Raw genomic sequence first — 21,718 nt, 5'->3', positions numbered from 1 at the left:
TAATATATAGACAAATTTCCGCTCGTTTTAAGTTTTAATGTTGCTCCTTAATTTCAATAAAAAAATTTATTTTTACTTAAAATATATTAGAAAGTATATCACTTCATTCAATCAATGTGTACATCGCTATGTTATTATGTTCATGAATCGATGACGCAGTGTAAATACCAACACGAATAACAGTTGATGGAAACTGATCCCATGGGTTTCTATTGAGACCACACTGGCTAAACATCACAAGAAGAGGAAAAGATATGCATAGGGAAGAAAAGACGAGGATAGCTCCAGCCAGTGAACAAATTTAAATGGAACAAATATCTTGGCTATGACCTCCGCTCAGGTGTCTTCAGCGCAAAAATAGAAAGATAAAAACAAACTGCAAAACAAACAACCCCTAAAATAAATAAAAAACAAACCGTGAAAAACTGCCAAGTGAGAACAAAACTTTCATTTGAAGCTGATTTAACTAGATTCACTTGAAGCTGATTTCATTTGAAGCTAGGATGGTAACTAGGATTTCGATTAACCTTAATTTTAAAAGTTTATTATCAAAACAAATCAATGAGAATTCCGAAAAATAGCCTGCAAACGGTCAAAATGGTGTTGGAACGAAATGAAAACTATATTTTTGAATCACTATTATCAAAAACCAAAAGCAGTAATGTTAGAGCCCCCCCCCCCCACAATGAACAGCAGGACAATCATATTGTTGCGTGAGTAGCACTAACGTGTCCTCTTATGTTTCTCGTCTTTTCTTTCATTGCTAGAAACAGAACATCGTAGAGAGCTGTCTTAAGAGCTTATTTTTGAAATGAAATTGTAATATCTACATGCTTTTTGTAACTACCAAAACATAATATTGAAAATGAAATACGATCTTTGATGAAAAATACATCTTCATGTACAAGATGGTGTCATATAGGGCACGATGTCATATTTGAATGACTCTGCTGTCTGACTTTCTGGAGTTCGTTCTTTAATCTTTACTAGGCTTGGTTGCATCTACCGCTGCAACCGCAATCTAGCTGAGAAAATGTTGAAGGTTTATTCCTGTGTGTGATTAAACAAAAAAAAAAACGAGATGTTTCAACTGAAAATAAGCGAACAGCATTAAAACTCAAAACGAACATAAACTATTCCTTTCGTACAAATTTGTAACAACAGTCAAACTGTAGCTCAAAGAGCAAGGTGTTGAGGTTTGGGGCAAGCCCTTCATGTATGGAACAATTTATGTTAATTTTGAGTTTTACTGCTGCTCCTTACTCTCAATTGAAAAAGCTTGTTTTTTTAATTTAATCTCTGACCGTATCTCAAATAATGTGGGTAATCCGGCTCTGGCTCACACTCCCCAAATAATTCCCTTTCGTTAAGGGAAACTCCTCCGTAGAATTTTTTCCCACGTAAAATACACCTTTCCCTTGTAAAATTTCTTCTGGGCAATTCAATTTTCGCTGAAACTTCCCCCCTTCCTTCGTAAAATTTGTTTTTTCCCAGGGGTGATCGTATCGATCCAGTGGTCCTAGAATGTCGTGAGAGGCTCATTCTAATGAAAATTAAAAGTTCTAGTGCCCTTTTTAAGTGACCAGAAAAATTGAAGGGAACCAAGGAGGACACCTTGGAGAGCAAATTGGAGGGCTCCCAGGCTAATTTTTTCCCAAAGTCATCGGATCCAAAAATCAAGATAGCCATTTTGTTCAACATAGTTAAAAAATCAAATAACTATGTCTTTGAGGACGACTTAATCCCCACAGTTCCCGGGGGAAGGGCTGCAAGTTATGAACTTTGTCCATTGTTTAGATACAGTATTGATTATTGGGAAGCATACAGACGTTTTAAGAGGGGATTTTTCCGGTGGTGGGGAGAGGCTTAAGTGAGAGGATGTTTCCATGGAGGAATTTATCATAGAGGAAGAAAATTTCCAAGAAGGATTCTCCGGCATTATTTAAAAAAATAATGACAAATTTAATATAAAAAAAAGTTTTTGAACTGAAAGTAAAAAAAAGGTAAAAGGTAAAGGATACGGCATTAGACTTTACAGTCCCTATCGGCGGTTATGATCTCCGTTTCTTGGCCCTTCAGCCAGGAAGTGCAATGGTGGGTTAGGGGCCAACCATCCTGTGCTTTCGCACACCCTTCCTGTTTTCTTCCCCAGATTTCTCCAGGTACCCATTTAGAACTGGGTCGACTCTAGCTAAGCTTACAGAGTCACGCCACTGACCCCCGTCCCAAACTGAAGAATTGGGTACACTGGGATTCGAACCCGCGTCCTCTCAGACAAAGGATCCCGAATCCAGCGCACCAACCCACTCGGCCAGGACGGCCAGAAAGTCAGCTGAAAGTAAGGAGCAAGATTAAAACTTAGAACGAACAGAAATTTTTACGTATTTGAGGGGTTTTGTCCCCTCCTTAATACCTCGCTCTTTACGCTAAAGTATCTTATTCAATTTCAAAAGAGCCATTTATTGTAATTAAACGGCCTTTGTGATTCAGGGGTCATTCTTAAAAGAATTGGAACAAATAAACTTTAGTCTAAAGAGCGAAGTATGGACGACTTGGCGAACCCCGTCATATACGTAATACAAATATACAAATATAGAAGTTCGTTACGTTAGTTTTTTTTAAGTTAAGTATATTTACTACTAATAAAAACGTTTGTAAATAAAATGAAAAGTTCTAGTGGCCTTTTAAGTGACCGAAAAATTGGAGAGCAGCTAGGCCCCCTCCTCCGCCCCTTTTTTCTCAAAACCGTCCGATCAAAACTTTGAGAAAGCCATTTCGATGAAAAAAAAAGGAAAATTAATATGCAAATTTGATTTTGTTAAAACTGTTCTATCTGCAGAATCAAACGCTTGTTCATAATCCATAAAACTGAGGACGAAAGGTGTTTGGTAACCCAAGCTTCTCAATTATCAACCTAAGATTGAAAATTTGGTCGACATACCCTCTACCTTTTCTAAAACCGCTCTGTTCTTCTCTTAAAAGTGAATCTAGAGCATCTCTCAATATAAGAAGGATGATGTTACTAAGTAATTTGCTACCTACAGACATCAGACTAATGCCTCCATTATTACCACATTCACTTTCGTTGCCTTTCTTATACAGTGGTTTAGTTAAGGTTTTTCTAAAATCGCTAGATACTTCCTCTTTTTCAAAAATCATATGCATAATCTCCAGTAGCTTATTTTTCACCCCAGAACCACCATATTCAAGAAACTCGTTTAGTACACTACCATCACCTGGAGTCTTATTATTTTTTAATTCATTTAGTAATGCCGCTAATTCTTCCTCCCTAAACAAATCTTCGTTCACATCCAAAGTATCAAAAACTTTTTCATTTTCCTCTATATCTTTTCCTGCAATTCTATGCAAGTCCAGATTGACTACTTTCTCTCAATTTATTATTCCATGGCCTCCACTTCACGCCTTCTTAGTTCATACTTTAATGCTTTCTCCGCTTTCTTTGCATTACTTTTGTTTTCACATGACCTATCACTCAGATAATTCTTGTACAAGCCCCTTCTCTTCTCTATTACAGATAAAAATTTTCACTAATGTTCTTGCTGCGGCCCTATCTTTCTTCCTTAAGACACCATCAGCAACTTCACATATTGTTTTCCTAAAATTATTCCAACCATCCTCCCTGCTGTCAAATTTCCAGTTTAGTATTCTCCGTTTAGTACTCTCCAGTTTTACTGGAGTTTAGTATTCTACTAAACTCCAGTTTAGTAGAACTCTCCAGTTTAGTATTCAGGAACAGTTTCTCTCAAATAATCATCCTGGAAAGTAAGACAAATAGAAAGAATTTTTTATAGAAGTTCTGTTATTTCACCCCAGTGAAAACTTTCTCATGGAAAGGTTGCCCCCGGAAATTTCCATCCTTGTGGAAAATTCTCCCCGTAGTTTATCCCTCCCATCAGATAACCCCCCCCCCAAAATGCCTGGATACTCTAAAATAGTAGATACTAAATATTAACTTAAACCTGTTTCCCTGGGGCCTGTGGGGGGAGGGGGCAAGTTATAATCAAACGAGGCATAATTATTTATCCTTTCAACTATGCTAAACAAGATGACCATCTCTAAGTTTTGATCGGACAAGTTTAGGGGGAAAATGGGAATGGGAGGATGACTAGTTACCCTCTGATCTTTTTCATAACTTAAAGAGGTACTGAAACTTTTAGTTTCAGTTCTAATAAGCCGTCTTCTGATATTCTAGGACCATTAGTTCGATATGACCACACATGGGGAAAAAACAAGCAAAAAAATCCAAAATTCCGCATTTTCCAGATGGGTGTTTGAAACTTCTACAGTGGGGATCTCCAATACGCTGAATCTTATGGAGCGGTTTCATGGTTCATTAAGGCTCTTTGGCTTTTTGGGGAGTTTTCCTCCCATTTTCGAAAATCAGGCAAATTTTTCAGAATCTTAGCATTGTATAGATAATACTAAACTTAGCAAATCTTGTATTTTTGGAATCAGCATGAAAAACCAATTATCTTTATGCTTTTTTTGGAGTTTCGGTTAGTATTGAGCCGAGTCGCTATTTTCTTCGTTTTAGGATGAAATTAAGCTCAAGATAATTTCTGCTTGTTTACACTTTTTAACTTGCTCTTTACTTTACACAGAAAAAAAATTTCTTCACTTTAGCATTGAAGATTTGATATAATTAATAGAAAACAAAAAATCGCTTTTCGAATAGAAAAAAAAACATACATCATTTTTTCACAATTTTTAGTCACGTGTTTTCTTGCGCTCCGTATGAAACATAAAAAAAATTTGGATTCCTGATCCTTTTTTAGGCTCTTGTTTTCTGGATGAATTTGACTGTGAAGATGCACGGTGCATACCTTTAGCACTCAAGTGTAACGGCCGCTTTAACTGCCGACAAAAGTTTGACGAAGAAGGATGTAAGGTAAGGAATATCCAGGTTTTTTGACCAATTGGCTCCATGTGAGATGAGTGCTAGTCGTGAATTACTTTAGATGAGTCATTTTTCTCATCATTTTCATTAATAATTTATATTCTTTAAATAAATGCTACACTACAAGCAAATAGTGACTAAAAATTCTATTTTTTAAACAATGCCGTTTTATAGGTCTCTTCATTAATAAATTACGAAAAAAAGGCAGTAATATAGATTACAGTGATACAGAATACAATAAATACAGATTGGGGACTCGAGCTTTAGGTTGATTAAATAAAAAAAACAAGTTTGTATTAACTGAAAGTAAGGAGTGACATTTAAAATTAAAACGAAGAGAAATTATCCCGTATATGAAAGGGGCTGTCTTCTCCTCAACGCCCCATTCTGTACGCTAAAGTTTGACTCTTTCTCACAACTCTACCTTAAAAAACAATAAAATACTTTAGTAATATTTGATGCGTAGGACTAAAATTGATATATTTAAAATTAGCATAAAAATATGATTCTTTTAATGTATCTATTGATATCAAAATTCCGTTTATTAGAGTTGCGGTTACTATTCGGTTGCTTGCAGTTCGTTACCACAAACTGTTTGAAACTGAACAAGAGACTAAAATTTTAAAGTCACTTGATTAGCAGATGTTGGTATTGTCAAGTTGGATGGATGCGCAAATGGTGACGAAGTAAAACATTTTAAGAATACGAAATCTCTCTTTATGAGAATGTAGATGCGGTCCAGATTTAAGCACAGCCAATCCTCATTACTGATGAATTTTGAAAAGAATGACGACAGATGCTACCCTATCAATAGTTAAAAGATTGTTTGAAGGGTATATGTCCCTAAACTTCATTTATTAGCCTATATACAAGATAGGGAGTTTGGATCCTAGTTTATCTTGGTGATAATTGAGAAATATGTCCTAATTATGGCTAGTTATGTCTTAGCTTAAGCAGCGACGATACAAGCTACCCTATCAAAATCTAATCGATAGAGTAGCAAGGAGAGTAAAGAGGGGAGACGTCCCTAAATTCTTGTCATTAGTACATATACAAGACAGGGAGTTTGGATCCTAACTTGGTGTAAACCAATAATGACGTCCTAGTTGTGGCTTCTGTGTGCCTAGCCACAACCTGACCATTCTTGGGGCTGGGGTCACCCAATTTCTATTACTGAGGACTTACGGCGGAATAGGTTAGTGGATTTAAACGAAATTTGGCGAAATTGACCTTCATTGTCACTGATGATAGTAGGCTAAGGGATATAAGATACACAAGGCTATATTCAGGATTTTTTTTTTTCACGGGGTGGAGATATAAAAAACTTTTAAAAACGAATCGACAATTTGTTCTTATGTATTTTTGTTACTTTTTTACGACTGGAACAAAAAATTCCAGGGGTGGAGTTTCAAAACCGGTAGCCCCCTCCCCCAGACACAACCTTCAAGATAACAGTACTTAATCGGCATAGATATGCTTATATGTATTCTTTTTTTGGTCACAGGGATACTGAGAAATAGGAGCGCTTACAAAAAATGCATAAAAAGGGAATATCTCGAAATCTAGGAAATCCTGGAAAATCTGAAAATCTAGATATTATCTAAATATTTAGAAAAGCTAGATTATCTAGAAATCTAGGAAATATCAGGAAATCCTGGTTTTATAGGTATTTTGCTTATTAATAACTTCCAAAAAGTAAAAAAAAATTCACAGTCCTTCCGATATCCTCAAAAATTTATGTAATACACTTTACCACATTTCGAATTACCACCGACAAAATGACTAAGTTATGGGGCGTTTTGAAATTGAAATATAAAATTAATCTTGAAGAAAAACTGTAATTAGCTCAGTCTCCAAGCAGTGTATAATATGCAAAATAGAAAAAATCCACTTAATATGAAAAAAAGGCTAAAATTTGTCTATTACATAATCGTCTTGATTGAGTCACTAGGTAATGAGATATGAATATCTGATTTACTTAGTTACCGATTATATGTAATTGAATCTGGTTCACAAAATGCAGCCTATCAGGGCCTTTTGAGTTCATCAAGTAATGACAGACAAGATCAAACCGGCATCATACGAAGGATATACGAATAGAAAGCTTGCATGATTCCTTTGCTAGAAGTCATTGGATATTTGCCAAAATTTTCTTTAGTTAAGCAAGCTATCGACATTTGCAAAAATTCGAAACAAAAATACTTTTATCCAAATGTCGTCAAAAAATGTAACAAATGATTGTTTCTTCTGTTAGCCGCGAAATTTGAAATCTTTATGACTACAAATTAAAGCATGGGTGGTCGTGGTATGTTTTATAACTTTTTAAGGACCTTTACGACACCTTATCCTCTAATAAAGTATAACACCCATATGATTATTTTTCGGGAAATGTTAGCGAGTTTTAAACTATGGCTGCCCAACAGCTTAATTTTTAGTTTTCTTTTAAGATATATTTTAATTTATCTGTTTTAATTTTTGGTATATATTGTAATCAATTTTCACTCTTCATACCTAAAACGTTAATACATATTTTGTGACTAATCAAGAACCTTTGAAGAGAGTTAAATATACAAGACTAACGGTTTTTGAAGCTAATACTTCAACACGAGACCACGTCTTCCTTTGCTTTGTCAGAGCCAATAGCCATACAGTGAGCTACAACCTAGTATTGATCACTATATGATCAAATCTGTAACAATTGCCGTTCATGTGAAATCTCCCAGACAGTCCTATGTACAAAGCTTAGTATATTTTTCGAAAAAAAAAGGGTGAACCTGTGCAGATGATTGACTGAAATGAGGCACACTTGGCAAGAAGATGCATTTTTTTGTGGGAATGTTTTTGACTACCGTGTCATCATAGCAGGGGTGCCAAATGAGAAGAGAGGAAGATTTTATTATCCAACCCAAGATCTTGGAAAATATTCTTTTTTATTTTTGTTGCAAAAAATGCCCCTCGCCCTTGATTCTGAAAATACCCTTTTTTATATTTCAATTGAAAAAAAAAATCAAGGAAAAGTAAAAGTGTCCCCTCCCTTCTAGATTCTAAAATATATCTTTTTTGTATCTTCACTTTTAAAAATAAAAGTATCTTAGCCCCTCCTCCCTTCATTCTTGTCAATTGGCACACCCTAATTCATAGTATGAAAGCGACCCAAATCTTTGTATTAAATGAAAAAATAATGATAAATTATACTCGTAGCAGAACTGAATATTGTCTGAGTGCCAGTTCTAATCAAGAACTATGAATTTGACTCATCTGGGCCTGTGATAGTCATTTTTTTAGAAACAAATATTTCCTCTTATCTTAAGAACTGGTGAACATAAAACTTTTCCAGTGGTTTTGTACCCAGAATAGGAACTCACGATTATTTTGAAGTTTAATAGGATAGTTATATACTAGCAGTAATAAGTAAGGATCTGTCTCGGGCATGGTGACTTTCATCCCTACCATACTTACTTGTGCTTGCAACAGAACTCGGCGTTTTCCATCTAACCTAGCAGCTAAAATTCAGACGTTTTGCCTGGGAATTTGTCTAACCGTTAGCTTGCCAAACTCACGGTTTCATCTATACTATGGTTTGAAATTACCCTTCTTTTGATGGATTAAATTGGAAAGCCAGCGTAATGTGTCATGTCCATATTTAAATAGGTATTAATCTTCCAAAGGTAGGTTACTCGAGGGAGGGAGGGGTTGAAAAAAGTAGTTTCAATTCACGAAAATTTGGGCGAGGTGGTCAAAATGATTTTTTTCATTATCTAGGATGTGGGATTTGACATTTTTTTCAATGAAATGACAGAATAAAGCATTTTTAAATGAAAATACCCCAAAAATGGTTTTACTTAAACCTAAGGGAAAGACAAATTCGCCATTTTTTTCAATGAAAATTCCTGAATTGTTTCTGTAAATGTCAATACCCCCAAAAAGATATTTTTCAGTATCTAGCGAAGGTGACGGGGCGAATTCTCCGTCATTTTCAATTTTTCATTGAAAATACCAGATTTTTTTTTGAAAAATGAGAATAACCACAAAACAAGGTATTTTTTAAAATCCAGGGGGAGTGAAAAAAACCTAGGGGCACAAGCCTCCTACAATTGAACCCAATGGTTGCCATAAGAAGCTTCAAAAGCTTCCGATGGCCCAGATTCGGGTTTTAAAGCAAATGTTTCAAGTTTTTCTGCCCGAGACTACTCTGAAAGAAGTAATCTGAAGCATAGGATAAGAAGAAAATCGAAAAGGGTGAAAATAACACCCTTGAGACAAGTTTCTTTTTGAGCCAACATTTGCCAATATATTTTACAAGATTTACCAATGTAACATTTAGTTTACCAATATATCTTGTTTTTTTTTTCTTTTAGAAAAAGACAATGAGCTTCTTAGCAAAGGCATCAAAGGATCTAATAATGATCATGGTCATTGGGATACTGTTAGTTCTGGGAATTTGTGGAGCATGCTTATATAATTGCTTTAGCAAATTACGACAAGATCATCGAACATACAAGGTATTTATTTTTACTTTAATTTCTTTTATATAGAATAAAAGATTGAAATAGTTAGATTACGCTAGTTTAAATTAAGGTGATCCACCTCAAAATCAGTGGCAGTTCTAGGCCTAAGCAGGGGAGAGGCAGCTGCCCCCCATTTTTTCTGACATTAAATTCCTTTGATTTTATGTTTTTACACTCCTATTAAGGTACTTAATAGACTAAAAAGCTGTTACAATTGTGATCTTTGTATATCTTATTCCCCCAGGGTTTATGAGGCCTAAAGCCTTTGCTTCTCAAAATCTCTTCTTCTGGAAGTCTTCTTCCTCTTCCCGGCCTTGATTTTCGGCCGTACTCTCTTTTAGCAGTCGCGATAGAAATTGGAACATAGAAGGAAGTTTTTTTCTGGTGGGGGAGGTAAATAAATAGAATAGTAATTGGGGCCACTCGGGGTATGAACAAAATAACAGGTTTGACGAATTTTTTTTGCTATGAGGTTTCTGGTGCTTTATTCAGCTTTACTCAGTTTCTGGTGCCTACTCAGACAAGTTTTTTACTTCTTGGGGTGTCCGTTAAACAATAGTTGTTGTTCGTTAGTTACAATAAATTTCTTTCTCTTTAAAACGGGCAAAAGGGGAGCAATTTATCAATATTGATATGTTACTGCCACCGCTACCAGTTGATGTGATCTAAGGTGGAAAGTCAGGTTAGGATAGACTGTATAAAGTTACTTTTGATTACAGTAGGGCATATTAGGCATTACCGTGTCTGGTATTAGAAATCATGTTATAAAAAAAACATAACACATGTTTTTAATACGCCTGATTCTGAAACATACATTGAAAAACAGAAAACGATGGCCCCTATCTTGATCAGGCTCGAAAAAATCTTGATCTATCTTGATCAGGCAGCTATCATATGATAGCTGTAAGTAAAAGACTGACATATTTATAATTACCTTCATTAACTCAATTAATTACCTTCATTATCTTCTTTTATTACCTACATTAACTTCATTAATTACCTTCATTATCTTCATTCGATTCATTTTTGCAGGCTCGACGCTCTCGATCCCGAGAAGATCGACTAGATGAAACAGCTAGATCAATTCTTGAAGGGTCTAGAACAAATTTACAATCAATACAAAGAGATAAATATAATGGACAAAAAGTAAATGGACATCCTCCGTCTGAAACTGGTGCAGCAAATGGTGAGATAACATATATAGCTGCAGAAGTTGAATACGATGATGAAAGTGATGCCCACGTTGAAATGGTTGATTGTGAAGTTCAAACACGGGATTCACTTTTTCGTGAAAGTGGTCGAACTAGTAACTCTTCAGATTCGCATAAGCCTGGCTGGATGCCAACCTTTATGCGGAGTGCAGAACCACCTCGAAGTGGTTGGACAGCTACTCCTTTACGAAGTGCCCTCTTCCCTTTACAGAAGTCACCTCTGATTAGATATGATCATCCAAGAGATGACTTTAGGTCAGAGGCAGTAATTGAAATGGCAGAACAAAGTAAAGGGAGAGCAGACGTTTTAGCTAAAATGTGAAAAGGGATTGGACTAATTTTGCTCAATTATTTACAGAAAATATCCAAGTGCCTTAATGTTCTAGTCATAATTGTTATTTAGTTTTAGATTTCCTTTTCATTTTATCAATGTTTCGTTTGATTAGACCATATTCTTTTTTCCCCTGTCTATACTTTAAAATTATTCTTTTTCCATAGTACAACATTCTTAGATTTTTTTTTGTGAAATAATGGGTGTTTTTTAAATTTATTTGAGCTCATGTTTAACAGATGAGTAGAAAATTCAAGTTGCAAAAAAATGTGCCCGCACTATTTACTAGACCGTCACCAAGGAATGTCAAGATCCAAGACTGGCCTCAGGGATAAGGTTCTGGATGATTCCCTTTGTCTATGATCTCCTTTTTTAAAGAATACCATGCAGATGACCATGACAGTTTACGGCAGTGGTGTATCCGGTAGTGAAAGAGAAAAACTACAAGCAATGCTTCTCTCACCATCTCCTTTAATTACATTCTTAGCATGGTTACTATGGCGCCAATTCGCTCCAATATTTTTAGAGCAAATCCCATTATAAAGACCGTATCCAGAGGGGCAGACAAGGGGGTTTGAACCCCCCCCCCCCCCCGAAATTGATGTCCGTCTCGTAAAAAAAGTAACAAAAATAAATATAAACAAATTTTTGATGTGTTTTTCAAGTTTTTTCTATATTAACCTCCCCGAAAAAATTCTTTTGTAACCCCTCCCCCTTATAAAAAATCGTGGATACGGCCTTGCCCGTTATATTTACAGTTTTTTACTTAGTAGAAATAAAGAAAATAAATTTGATATAGAAAATGAAAGTTGTCAAATTTGAAATTAAAGACAAACAATTTAACACCCCAATGAACGGGGGCGTGATAATCTATGGAGCAGGGGGCAGCTGCCCCTCCCAAACCTTGGTTTGCCCCCCATAACCCAATTTCCCCCCCCCCCCAGCTGAAATTCAGTATCTTCCAAAATCTTGTCAAAACTAAGATAAACCCGCATAATTCAAGCATGCATAGAAACAAATCAGTTTTTTAGTACATATTTACCTCTGTAGTACTATGAAGTACCTTTATAATAATTTTATAGTACTAAATAGTATCTTTATTGTACCAAATGGCTTATTTTTTACTTTTTACTATCATTTCCACCTGATTTGGGAAAATTGGCTCCAACTTTGCCCCCCGCCCAGGATTTTAACGAAATTATGCCACTCCCTGTGAGGCTTCGGCCCGGGGATTTTAACTCACTTCTTGATGCTACCTTATGAAAAAAAATTAATATAAGGATGGCATGACAATAGGTAAACAGATTCAGAATTTCAAGCCACTTTTTCCCAGATCAAGTCAAAATGGGGCATTTCTATCAAAGTTTGCATTTTCATTTTTCTAGGGTACTTTTTTAGAAGAAAATCAATTGCAATGTCTGTGATTTTCTTGGATATATGGAGTTAACCAAATTACGTTTTGTGAGAACAAGGGCCATTGAACCGTCCATAAATTAAATCGATTATTTTCACTTTTACCATTTGAGATTTTAGCGTCACACCAACCTACTGATTCTTAGCTTTATACTCCATAACAACAAATTCATCTCCCAAAATGACCAGAAACTGTCGTATAAGGACAGACATCTCGCTTTTTTCACCCCTCAAGTATATGGCCACACGATTTTAACAATGAACAAAAAACGTTTCTAAACATAAATCCCAAATTCCTCAAACACAACCAAGATTTTTATTGGCAGATTTGCGATCGCAAGTCACGTGTCACAAATAGAGTCAAAGCGAAGCTAATAACAAAATACCGACAATCAAAATGAGACTGAGTGTTTACATTGTCCATAGTACTTTTGGGAAAGGTTTTAAGAAAGAGGCTTTGGATAGATTGATATGGGAGAGGAGCGTGCATAGCTGTGTTGGTCTCAGGCGGCTTGGCACTGCTTTGAGTTGCTAGTAGTAGTGGTTCACGGTAATGAAAAGTAAGCGAAGTATGACCCTTGTCCACAATAAACGAATTGAACAATTTGGACAACTATCGTAAAGATAGGTTTAATCTAAGACGGTTGATTTGCACTTCTTCTCTAGCTTGCCCATTGCCCCCCCCCTCACAACTGAGGTCAATAAAAAAACAGACTGAACTGTTTGAAAAATTAAAGTCGAAGGTTGCCAACAGAACCTAGTTCTCCATAACCATTAGACTGTAGATTTCTGGCAAGGAAATGATCAATTTAGTTGATGCAAATTTTGCACGTAAATTTTGTGTGTGGCGAAACCTCTCCCCAGACCAAAGTCCTGGATAACGTCTTTTGATTAGTTCTACCCTTTCCCCAAAGTCATAGTTTAGAATTCACTTGCATTCCCCTTCAACACTGAAAGTCTCAACTTGATATCCCAGTCGGTTCTCAAGACATTGCAGACAAGTCCTTTTGGTAAACTGCCAAAACAAGGTATCCTTTGATATACCTCGACGCTTAAACACTATGACATTTTACGTTCAGTAGGAGCCATCAGAACCAACAGGTTTTGGTGGAACAGACAATTTTTTTCCTCATTCACCTTCGCATGAATTTTTTTTATCGCCTAGACTTGAAGTCTCTTTGCCACATATTCCCCCTTCTTCTTCCCATGTAAGTTTCAATTGTAAACCCTAAGCCATTCCTGAGATATTGTAGCTATACTATTCTAATACTGAAATACACACTGTCTTTTAATTTACCTCTCCCTCCGCCTTTAAGTCAAATCTTGAGGTCCACGTTGAGACGAATCTACAAAAATGTAAGTCTGAAAATTGTATGTACAGTACGTAAACAGTAAGTCCTCATACATTATTGTACACCCATCCAAAAGACTGACCCATTTCCCATAGAATGAGAGTTCAAGTTCATATTTTTATTTTTAACATTCACAAATAAATAAATAACAGCACTTTCGCGCTGGAGAAAAATCTTCAAGAATTTGTGATCGTACAAAAGTCCACGTGGCTGCTTAGCTGTTAAATCCAGTATTTAATTTAATCAATTATCAATAAGCGACATACAAATAAAAATTGAAAATAAGTAGAAACAACAATAATAAAAATAACTGAAATGCAAATAATAATAGATAAATAAAAAAAAAATAACACTACAAAAACAATCTCCATCACTCATCAATACTTAACTTTCCTTCCCTCCTCTCGTAGCCCAACCTTACCCCCTGCTCACCCTTACCTCCCCAGCCCATCCTTACTTCCTAACCATCCAACCACCCATAATAAACTTCATTATATTGACAATAAATGGTAATTCAACAAATCATAATAGGGTAAATGGTAGTTCAACAAATGGCAATAGGTAAATGGTAATCCAACAAATGGTAAATGGTAATACCAGAGTTTTAACAATTTTGCCATGGTAAAATGTAGCCTACTATGGGTTGTAAAATGCACTAGGGTTCTTAGCCCCTGTGTAACTGACTTTCTCGCTCCTTCTTTACCGACAGTCCCTAGTGTAGACATGTTGGTATGTGTGGTAACTCAAAACAGCGAAAGAGATTCACCTAAGTGATAAAATGGTTTGGTAAACTGAGTAAGGCTAATCAACAAATAGTTTCGGCATATACTTAAAAAATTTTGATATTAAAGGTCTTGAAGGGTAACAGACTATTCACTTCCCGATGAAATTGACCAAAAAAAACAACAACTCCTTCAGCGATTCTTTCAAAAGGAAAGCAATTCCTTGGCTCGAATGTGGGTGATTTGTCTTCCAGTGCCATCTTTAATATCATATATTTTAGTTTCTTTAAAATTTTAGTATAAGTGACTTTACCATTACACTCCGTGAAAACCAGAATTTGATAGCTTAGCTGAAGTTGAGAATTCCACTGGTTCAAACATTTCAACCATATGTTACAAATATAAATATGGATATAAAAATTAATAGTGAGAGAAAAAAGAAGGAACTTTTTTTAAAATACTGTATTGTAAAAAAAAATCAATAAACAGAAATAATTTCTATAATACAGTTTTCGTTATGAAGGGTTCAATGTTAATTGTTTTTTCCTTATTTTGCTTATTATACATTAAGCAAATGCACTTTTATTATTATTATCATTTCACCGAAAATATTCGTTTTGTCTGTGTATGGAAACGGATTTTCCTCCAATGATCATCAGAAGGAATGCCGTAAACCTTAAACAAGATCAAATAGAAAAAAAGTGAGAAACGGTTTTTTAGAAACCCTTTAGGAAAAAGTAATACTGTAGAAATGTAAGTACACACGTCCTAAAATTTCCACTTCAGTGAGTTTTACATTTCAGTGATTTTACACTTCAGAGTTCACAACTGCCTCACTTAAGAATTATTCTACTAAAATTAATTATGGATGCGATCTATTCTGTCACAATTAAAAAGATTATTCTATTGTACTGAAATATTACTATGCAGAGGCGTGTGGTAGCCTATACCAAGCCAATCTTCGGCGGTTACAAACTCAAACCCTAAAATACAGATACTTACCTTCCATGAAGCTATTTACAATAATACAGATGACATGAAGTGTAGATTTTAGGTTTTTTCCCAATTGACCCATAAGAAACGTACGTAAAAGTTCTACACAAAGCGACTAAAAGAACAGAAAAAGACTCTAACATTCACAGATATTTGTTTAAGTCCCAGTTGTTTAGTTAGAATCTATTATAAAGGATTTTTTGATTTAAAAAGAATCTTAACCTGTCATACACCCACAGCCATAGCTCCCCCATCAAAGAGGTTGACAGCTTTACCTCCTTCTCAAGGAGCCTGTCAAGGGTAATATTCGGCCTTCCTTGTTTGTTGAGACCAGAGGGAGCCCATTCCCACAGATCAAGTGGCAGCCTCCCTTTATTCATCCAAATTATTTGCCCCAGTACATCCAACTGTGTCTTCGGGTAATTTCAAGAGTAGAAGTATGGTTAGTAACGCGGTGTATTTCCTCGTTGATGACTCGTTCTGTCCACTGGCTGTTCAATGTCTACCGAAGACACAACTGTCTATTTTTTTATAATTCAATAATTGTCTATCCATTAGGCAATTATACACAATTATCTGTGTACAATGTCGAGAATTTATTATATGACTTCCAGTAACTAGACTTAATTTTTGTCAATTTTCTTTGCTTCCATTTAGATGTTGATCTTGCTTTTAGCCCAGTAATTCTTCTGTACATATTCTTATTCTGCATCAAGATACGTTAATTTCCATTTCAACTACAACACTACACAATATATCATCCTATGTTTTTCAATACTACTACTAACAACTCACTGCAGCACCGAGTCACATGAGCTCAACACACCTACGCACGCTCCTCCTTCATCCCAGGCTATACAAAGTCTCCCTCTTTACACCCCCCCCCCCCCCCACAAAGCATTGAATTTCCTTAAATCTTTCCTTATGACATCCTCCCACCCCGTTCGTGGACGACCTGCTTTTCATTTGTACCTAAACGGTTGGTCGACAAAGACAACCCTTGACAATCGGTCATCCTTCATCTGCAAACATGTACTAGCCATCTCACCCTTTCCTCATTTTAGCCCTAGAAAGCGGGATTGAACCAGATTTTTCGTAGAATTTACTGTACTGTCTTTCAAAAATTGTCAGTAATTACATCTGAAAGGCAGTTGTTATCCCTACAGAAACGAGGCTGAATAAAAACAACAAAGAACATTTTCACAAGACAAAATGTATTACGAAACCCAACAATTCAAAAAAGAAAGGGGAAAAAAAATCACAAAACCCAAATTAACAAATTTTAGTAATATATACAGTCAGTTGAAATTAACTTCACCGTAATAAGTCTACAGTCTAAAGAAAAGAAAGAAGCTTATCGCCAACAACTCCATTAAGAAGTAATTTTGTACTGAAAATCACAAACACTCATAGAATACAACTATCTACGGACAGCATACACCTATAACAGAATAAAAAAAAAAGATTTCCAAATAACAATCAACAAAACTATTTCCATCAGAAACAACACTGAATTCTAGATTCTAGAATTATGTAAAAAAGAACACATGGATAAAATAAAACGAAATGTACCAAGATTCTTGTTTTTAGCTAAAAATTTTTCAATGAATTTCACATACAAAAGCTTTAAAAAATATATAAAAAAAGACACAACAGAAGAAAGCAATATCATCTGATGTTTCCAAAGCTTATAACCAAGGCCATATCTAAGTGGGGTTATCAAGTTTTAACATCCAACCCCAACTATTTCTCTGACTCATAAATTGGTCGTTAAAATACAAGTAATAAAACAAATTCTTCCTATAAGGTAAAAATATTTCCACAGCTTAAAAAAAACCTTTTTTGAGACCATTAGACAAACTCCACGGTAGTTAAACGCCTTCTTCGCAATTCTTTGCCCCCCCCCCCCACCCCTCTGAACAAAAATTCTGGATACAGACCTGCTTGCAACGTCTCTTATTCAAATCAGTGAAGAACCCTTGATTTTAATAAAAAAGAACGTGCACATGTGTAGACCTTTGGGCCAGTATCCCCCTTCTCTAGACCCAGAATCTTGAGTTTTGCATTTTATATAATTTCTTAGTCCGTTTATTATATTTGTCTCTCATCCCCCCCAAGAAAAAAATCCTACATGCGTGGCTACTAATTAACCAATAAATTCTAAACGGCCAGTTATCACTGGTATCATTCCCCATAATAACAACAACTCTATTATCGATTCAGGTTCAATCATGGGTTTGAATTTTTAAATGAGTTTAAACTTTTTTTTCAATTTACAAACTGATAATGCTCTAATGCAATCACAGACAATAAAATCTAAATTTCAACAGCCTGAATGAAAAAGAAATGCTACTTCTATTCATAACACTGAAAATATATACGGTTTTTATTCCATTTGTTTTTAAAAATCGGGGGAAAAAATCAAGAGAAGATTCTGGTTATTTAAAAAAAAAAAAGGCTCTACAAGGCTTTGAAGTAAAATTTCAAAATGTCAGAATGAGTTTTAGCTACTCTAAGATATTTTTCCTGAACAGTAGTACAAATAGTAGCCCGAATCCCTCGCAAAACGTAAACCAACAGTTCCAGAAAAAATAAAAATGCTGCAATCATTATGGAACCATTGATTCATTCATATGAACATTCTGAACCTCTCCCAAAATATAAGTCTAAAGAATTCCACTTTTAAACAAAAGGAAGAGACAAATGCTCATGTTATTCTTATGCAAGAGCTAGTTCAACCACCTGGAAGCTATTCCAAATGTAAAAAGAATCTTTGTTCATGACTGATTGAAGGATCAGTCCCAATGATCACTTCAAACCTCTTCCTAAGTAAATTTAACGACACAATCATCCCCAATAACCTACTACCTTCTGTTCAGCATTTTTCAGAACAAGAGTCAAAATTTCAAAAGAAAAAAAATGTGGAGGGGAAGGCTCAAGGTATTAAAAAAAAAAGCTATTTCAACCTCCCGGACGCAATTCCAAATATATAAAGAATCTTTGTTCATGACTGATAAAATTATTCGTTCCAACGAACACTTCTGAACCTCTTCCGAAATATAAATTAAACGGCAAAATCACCCTCAATAACTTGCTACTTCCTCCTCAGCCTTTTTCATTACTAGAAATAAAAATTCAAAAGAAAAAAAATGGGGAGCGGAAGGCTCAAAATATGTTTTTGCAAAAAAGCTATTTCAACCTCTTGGAAGCTATTCCAAACGTAAAAATCTTTGCTCATAACTGATCAAATGACTCCTTCCAAAGAACACTTATGAACTTCGTCCTAAATATAAATTTAACGACAAAATTACCCCCAATAGCCCAATACCTTCTCCTCAGCCTTTTGCATTGCTAGAAGGAAGAATACAAAAAAAATAAACTGGGGAGGGGAAGGCTCAACTTACTTTTTTGCAAAAAAGCTATTTCAGCCTCCTGGCATCTATTCCGAATGTAAAGAATTGTGTGCTCATGACTGATTAAATGACTCCTTCCCATGAACACTTTTGAACCTCGTACTAAGTATAAATTTAACGACAAAATTACCCCTAATACCCCAAAAACTTCTCCTCAGCCTTTTTCATTACTAGAAGTAAATTAAAAAAAAAAAATGAAATTGGAGAGGGAAAGGCTCAACTTACATTTTTTTGCAAAAAAGCAATTTCAACCTCTTGGAAGCTATTCCAAACGTAAAAAGAATCTTTGCTCATAACTGATCAAATGACTCCTTCCAAAGAACACTTATGAACCTCGTCCTAAATATAAATATTTAACGACAAAATTACCCCCAATAGCCCAATACCTTCTCCTCAGCCTTTTGCATTGCTAGAAGTAAGAATATAAAAAAATAAACTGGGGAGGAGAAGGCTCAACTTACTTTTTTGCAAAAAAGCTATTTCTGCCTCCTGGTATTTATTCCGAATGTAAAGAATTGTGTGCTCATGATTTATTAAATGACTCCTTCCCATGAACACTTTTGAACCTCGTACTAAGTATAAATTTAACGACAAAATTACCCCTAATACCCCAAAAACTTCTCCTCAGCCTTTTTCATTACTAGAAAAAGTATTTGGATTACTAGAGTGCAAAAAAGCTATTTCAACCTCCTTCATCTATTCTAAACGTAAAGAATTGTGTGCTCATGGTTGATCAAATGATTCGTTCATATGAGCACTTCTTGACCTGTTCAAAAATAAAAATCTAACAAAAAATTACCTCTGATTAGCTACCATTCTATACAACCATTTTCATTTACAGAGGCAAAACTTCAGAACTAAAAAAAAAAAAAAAAAAAAAATGGGAGGGAAGGTTCGGGGGATTTTTATACAAAAAAGCTACTTTAATCTTCTGGGAGCTATTCAAAACGAAAAAAATTGTGTACTCATGACTCACCAAATAATTCGTTCCTACGAAAACTATTTTGTTTAGAGGGTAAGAGATTGAATAAGAAGGAGTTTACCTCCCGTTGAAGTTTAACAGCGCTCTCAAATAAGGTTTTTTCTTTACCTGCATCTTTAAGACAAATTTACAGGTCGGAGCAACAATAAGAGAGGAGGGGGGGGGGCATATAACCCTTTCCCGGATACAGCTTTGCCAGAAACAAAATGAAATCTTACACACATCTTTAGCGGGTTTCCAAATGTAGCTAGCACGCCGATGGGATAGTGCAGGTGAAAATTTGGCATGCCCACAACAAAACATAACCTTACATGTTTATCTTTCAAACTTCCATAACTGCTTCAATATCACAACAATTTATCTTTTAATTGAGGGATTTACTAATTAATCGTATAATACTTATATACATGCAATCAGACTCTATCAAGTAACCCTAAAGCCCTAATTAAAGCTTGATATCACTATGCCAAAACCAAAGAGTGTATATGACATTTGACAGTTCTTCATGACAGCAAAAAATACGATTACCAACCAAAGAGTATGGGTAACTCATAAAAGCTGAAACTGGCGCTAGCGTCGACTATTAAACTATCAACACCATTTAGCGTTTGGCGACATCTTTTCCAGTGTAATAATAAGAATGATTAATTTAATTAGTGTAACTGATAAAATTAGCGTAAAAAAGAGTCTAATCATAGTTCCTGAAAAAAAAAACAATCCTAAAACTTGAAAATGTGCTGAGTGTCGCCGAATGCTAGATGGCATTGATAGTTTTTTGTCGACACTAGTGCCGATTCTCGCTCTTCTACGTTATCCATACTCTTTGATGATAGCCTTATCAACGTGAGCTGCTGTCATACAATCTAAATACGAAAAAAAAACTCACAACATAAAGTAGCTACAAGATATGTCTATATTTTTGTCTGAAGTAGATGGAATTTTTTCATGAATTATTTGACCTAGATGAACTGACGTCAATCTCTAGGATGGACAATCAGGGTCAATCCCTCCTATCATGTATGCAGCAAAATATGCTTCTACAATGATCTATTTCACAAAAGCCTATTTATAGCAAACGTTTCTGAGAAGGAGGTAATAACATTAGAAGAAAAGACCAAAATATTCCATTGGAACTTTAACAAAAACCAAAGAGACCACTATCTTTGTAGAGTTGAAATTGTATTATTTTACATTATTATATTACTGCTATATAATATCATATTATTTATTTTTACGTATAATTACATATATAGTTATATTATCATACTAGTTATTATGTCATACTCTCAACCATAATTTTTTTTTCATTACATTTTGTAATAATTGGATTAATTTCTGCTTCTTCTTGAAGGGTACTGTCAATTACAAATTTGAATTTGTGGAAAGGACTACTGCAAACATAAGATAAAAATGGACTCTTAACAGAGGCAACAACTACAGCCGAAAACAAATATCAGATACACCATTTGGTTTGGAGCACAACGCTATAACGCTATTTATTCCTAAGTGATATATGAGTAAGAATCCATTCATATAGGCGTTGAATCAACAAGTCTTTCAGCTAACACTCTCAGAACATTAGAAAAATTTACCATGCATCTTAATAACTTGCTATACGAAAGATTATGCAGCTTCCCCCTGAATTAGTAAAAATCCTATGGGAGTAATTAACCTTAGAAATACGCTTGGAACTTGTTCTAAGGCCTTTTCGGAGAAAGCATTTCTTGTTTGTCCCTTTCCCGTTCACGACCAGGGCGATATGCATCCAAAAGGGCATCAACTCGTTCTTCAGATGGACCCCATTTTTGATATCCTGGTTGATTTTGAAGCCACACTATAACTGTCCCATGAGCAGCACGAATGTTTACTTCAGTC

The 21,718-nt window shown here is 35.2% G+C and overlaps 2 protein-coding genes across 2 annotated transcripts in view; one reads left to right on the top strand and one right to left on the bottom strand.

Annotated features, from left to right (window-relative positions):
• LOC136034525 (neuropilin and tolloid-like protein 2) overlaps positions 1-11,104 on the top strand; it is an 82,684-nt gene extending 71,580 nt beyond the window's left edge. Inside the window, exons 7-9 of the mRNA XM_065715751.1 lie at positions 4,797-4,909; positions 9,277-9,420; positions 10,459-11,104. Coding sequence (XP_065571823.1) covers positions 4,797-4,909; positions 9,277-9,420; positions 10,459-10,959 — 758 coding nt within the window. The 3' untranslated portion in view covers positions 10,960-11,104. The remainder of the gene's footprint in view (positions 1-4,796; positions 4,910-9,276; positions 9,421-10,458) is intronic.
• Positions 11,105-21,159: 10,055 nt separating this feature from the next.
• Positions 21,160-21,718, bottom strand: part of LOC136034524 (mRNA (2'-O-methyladenosine-N(6)-)-methyltransferase-like) — a 53,275-nt gene continuing 52,716 nt past the window's right edge. Inside the window, exon 12 of the mRNA XM_065715750.1 lies at positions 21,160-21,718. Coding sequence (XP_065571822.1) covers positions 21,541-21,718 — 178 coding nt within the window. The 3' untranslated portion in view covers positions 21,160-21,540.

This window comes from Artemia franciscana, chromosome 13 (assembly GCF_032884065.1).
Source record: "Artemia franciscana chromosome 13, ASM3288406v1, whole genome shotgun sequence".
In the NCBI taxonomy this organism is placed as follows: Eukaryota; Metazoa; Arthropoda; class Branchiopoda; order Anostraca; family Artemiidae; genus Artemia; species Artemia franciscana.
This window is presented reverse-complemented; position numbering and strand designations above follow the sequence as displayed.